This window comes from Oratosquilla oratoria, chromosome 12 (genome assembly GCF_046742065.1).
Source record: "Oratosquilla oratoria isolate Oo_2021 chromosome 12, ASM4674206v1, whole genome shotgun sequence".
In the NCBI taxonomy this organism is placed as follows: domain Eukaryota; kingdom Metazoa; phylum Arthropoda; class Malacostraca; order Stomatopoda; family Squillidae; genus Oratosquilla; species Oratosquilla oratoria.
In genome coordinates this window covers 57,331,306-57,335,859 of record NC_134788.1, presented here as the reverse complement: position 1 = coordinate 57,335,859, position 4,554 = coordinate 57,331,306, and the positions used below count along the sequence as shown (strand labels likewise).

At 41.2% G+C, this 4,554-nt stretch overlaps 1 protein-coding gene across 1 annotated transcript; it reads left to right on the top strand.

Moving 5' to 3' along the window:
- Window positions 1-539: 539 nt before the first annotated feature.
- Window positions 540-1,677, top strand: LOC143030418 (uncharacterized). The gene is made up of 3 exons (XM_076193566.1): window positions 540-703; window positions 902-1,096; window positions 1,353-1,677. The coding sequence occupies exons 1-3, from the start codon at window positions 540-542 to the stop codon at window positions 1,675-1,677; spliced, it is 684 nt and encodes a 227-aa protein (XP_076049681.1).
- The last annotated feature ends 2,877 nt before the right edge of the window (window positions 1,678-4,554 follow it).

The following is a 4,554-nucleotide window of genomic DNA, read 5'->3' as shown; positions in this document are numbered from 1 at the left end:
AAGATGGGGTGATGTACATTAAAGCCTCCGACAACGAGTGTGAGTTCGTGCCCGGCTAGGGAGAGCATCTCCCCAGGTGCTAGTTCATTATCTTGAAGACGATGTATGTTATACTGTGTCCTGCTAGAAACGTCACTTGTCATACATGTAAAAAGCAGGGACTCTTTGCTAAAGTGTGCCGGTCTACTACGTTTTCTACCTCTGCATCCACTCAGTCTTCTACACAGGCTGTTATCTCTGTTTCTTCCCCGGGACTACTATGGCGAGCTACTGTGTATGTTTTGGTTAGTAATAACAAAGCAACCGCTCTTATCGACACAGGGAGCTCTGAATCTTTCATCTCATAGAGCTATGCCAAGAAGCACAAGTTGAAGGTTGTCCCAGCGACTGGGAGCTTACCTATGGCCTCTTCGTTACTCACGTCTCCTGTGAAGGGACACTGCACGGTTGACATCAATTTTTAGGGTGAGTGCTACTACAATACGAGGCTCTCTGTGCTGCCAGACTTGTGTTGTGATGTCATTCTTGGTTAAGACTTCATGAACCAGCACTATAGTGTTACTGTGGACTTTGGCGGATTCAAGAAAGATCTAAAGATCTCCAACCCTGCCACTTGCAGTGTACTGTCTGCTTTGGTGGAGACATCTCGTCTCTTTTCAGGTCTTGCTCCTCACTGTAAACCCATTACAACGAAATATCTGAGGTTTGGGGATGATGATAAGAAGTTCATAGTGTATACAATTAACAAGATGCTACATGATGGTGTTCTTGAGGAGAGTACATCTCCATGGAGGAGACAAGTCCTTGTTGTGTCGAATGAACGCCACTGAAGGAGATTGGTTGCTGACTATGGACAAACCGTTAATAAATTCACTCGTTTGGATGCGTACCCTTATCCAAGAACAGATGACCTTGTCACGAAACTGTCTCATTACAAGTACTATAGTTCACTGGACCTGAAGGGTGCTTATCACCAAAAGGACAAGCCATATGCTGCTTCTGAAGCGAATGGCAAGCTATACCAGTTCCACAGAGTACCATTCGGAGTTACGAACGATTTTGCTTCCTTCCAGAGGATTATTGACAGCATCAACAAGTAACACGATCTACATGGAACTTATGCTTATGTGGACAATATAGTCGTGGCAGGGAAGATCCAGCTGGAACATGATGAGAACTTAGCGAAGTTTTAAGAAGCTGCCCAGTTTCACAACCTTAGCTTCAATGAGACTAAATCTACCATTTCTACAAAATCTATAGATTTTCTTGGTTACACAATATCCCACGGCTCTCTCAAACCTGATTCTGAACGTTTACGCCTTTTTATTGGTAAGTTTTCCTATTATTCATAGTGGGTTTCCCGATTCTCTGACAAGATCAAACCTCTTATTACCACTGACACTTTTCCTTTTGGGTCCAGAGGCCCCGAAAGCCATCGATGACCTCAAAGAAGAGAGTGGGAAGGCTGTTGTGGGCCCAATTGATGAAATCATTCCTTTGGTAGCTGAAACTGAAGCATCCGATACAGCCATTTCTGCTACTCTGAATCAGGCAGGCCGTCCAGTTGCCTTTTTCTCTCGCACTCTTACACCTACTGAATGCAAACACTCTGCAGCAGAAAAGGAGGCGTTTGCAATTGTGGAATTTGTAAAAAGGTGGTCTCACTACTTGACCTGACGACGTTTGACTTTAGTTACGAACTAACAGGCTGTCAGGTTTATGTTCCATACGAATCGACTTGGAAAAATCAAGAAAGATAAAATTCAACGATGGAGGATCGAGTTGGGGTGCTACAACTATGACATCATGTACCTGCAGACACTCTCTCACGTGCTCACTGTGGAACCACTGCCAATAACGAGAAACCATCTGAGCTTTTGGTTCAGGTCACTTGCGGGTGGGGGGTAAACAGCCAGGTCAGCGATTTGAATGAAATGTATAGCAATCTAACTGATTTAATTATTATTACACAAAATGTATTTATCCCCCTGAATTCAATACGAAAGAATAGTAATACTCCCAAATGGATGACGGACAGACTGAAACATGAGATCGGAATGAAACGAGGACTTTACGTAAAAATAAAAAAACGAGGAAACACATCTTAGATCAAGATATAACGAAATGGCAAATCTGGTTAAAAAAAATACACTACAGCGAAACGTAACTATGAAATTAAGGTTACCAGTCAAGCAAGAAGGGTTTCTTTCATCTCTATAGAACAAAAAATAAAGAAAAAATAGGTCCAATTAAAAACGATGGAAATGTCATGATAGAATCAGAGGAAAAATGAGTGAGGAGTTTAACAAATATTTTCTCTCGGTGTTTACTAATGAGAAATTAGATGAGGTACCTGACTGCGATCCGATTTTCAGTGGGGATGAAGAAAGTAGTCTATCTAATATCAGCATTAGTAAAGAAGAAGTAGTCAAGCAGATTGACAGACTTAAAGCTACAAAATCCCCGGGTCCAGACGAAAATTTTCCGAGAATGCTTAAAGAGTGTAAATTTGAAATTTGCGACCAATTAACTGAAATATTTGATAAATCGGTAGACACTGGTTTTGTGCCTACTGCTTGGGGGCAGGCAAACGTTGTTCCTGTTTTTAAGAAGGGAGATAAATCGTCTATATGCAACTACAGGCCAGTCAGTATTGACATCGGTTATAGGTAAAATGGTTCAATCAATAATAGTAAATAGACTTAGAGAACACATCGAAAGACATAATTTAATTCGTGATACACAGCGTGGTTTCTCCAAGGGTAAGTCATGTGTAACTAATCTTCTATCCTTTTACATTAAAGTATATAAGGCGTCAGATAACAATGATAATTACGATGTGGTTTACTTTGACTATAGCAAAGCGTTCGACAAGGTGCCACACCAGACTACTAAATAAAATCAAAGCCCATGGCATAGGAGGAAAAGTGTTAGAATGGATTAGAGCTTGGATCAGAAACAGAAAACAGCGGGTCACCATAAATGGAGTAAAATCCAGGTGGGGCAATGTTAGTAGTGGGGTCCTCCAGGGCTCTGTTTTGGGTCCCTTGTTGTTCATTATGTACATAAATGACTTAGACGATGGGATAAATAGCGATGTTAGTAAGTTTGTGGATGACACTAAAATAGGACGCCTAATTGTTGATATGGTCGGTGAAATGGCAAATGACCTTCAATATCTCTAATTGTAGCGTGTTAAACATAGGGCTACACAACCCCGAAAATAGGTACAGCTTAGATAACACGTTTTTAAAGAAAACTGAGTGCGAGAGAGACTTGGGAGTTCTGGTGAGTCCGGACCTTAAAACCAGGAAACAGTGCATTAGCGCCAGGAATAAAGCTAAGAGAGCATTAGGTTTTATTGCTAGGACGGTAACGGATAGAAGTGCAGAGGTAATTATCAAACTCTATCTAGCGATAGTTAGACCCATCCTTGACTATGCGGTACAGTTTTGGTTTCTGCCCTATAGAATGGACATCAATTCAATAGAATGACCAAAATGATACATTGATTCAGAAATTTGACTTACGAGGAGAAACTTAGGCACCTTAACTTACACTCCCTGGAAAGACGCAGAGTGCGGGGTGATCTAATAGAGGTGTTCAAGTGGATCAAAGACTTTAACAAGGGGGATGCAAACAAGGTCATCATATCAAAACAACAGGGCAGGACTCCTAGTAATGGATTTAAACTGGGTAAATTTATATCTAAGAAGGAAATGGGCAAGAATTGGTTTACTAATAGGGTGGTCAACGAATTGAAGACTTAGTAACCATGTAGTGAGCACTGAAACTATCAGTTGTTTTAAAAAACGGTTAGACAACTTTATGGATGGGGATGATGGTGGTGATGGATATGGAGCTGCCTTGTGTAGGCCTTATGGTCTCTTGCAGTCTCCTTCATTCTTATGTTTTTATGTTTATGTTCTCCACGCTCAACTTTACTATCCCGGTGCAACAAGACTTGCTCATTTTGTCAGAGTGAGAACTCTTCCCTATTCCGTGGAAGATGTGAGGAGGGTGTGTTCTGAATGCCCTCAATGTGCCCGATTGAAACCTCGTTTCTACAAACCACACCAAACCCCCTATTATTAACCCATTAAACTCCGATGACAAGATGTCTTGTCATTTGGTCAAATAAAACAAAAAATCATAAAACACCAAAATGTTTGATCAAACACCAGAAAAATATGACGCTCAGTCCTCGCTTCGCTCGCGAGCGAAGCGAGGACTGACGTCATATTTTTCTGGTGTTTGATCAAACATTTTGGTGTTTTATGATTTTTTGTTTTATTTGACCAAATGACAAGACATCTTGTCATCGGAGTTTAATGGGTTAAGGCCACGCAGCCCTTTGAACGTCTCAGTCTAGACTTCAAGGGACCTCTACCCTCGAATTCCATAAAAACACTACATGCTCACGGTGGTGGATGAGTATTCTCGTTTTCCGTTTGTATTCGCCTGTCAGAACATGACTACTGGTACTATAATCCATTGTCTAAATCAGATTTTTGCAATATTTGGTATGCCTTCCTACCTACATTCTGATCGCGG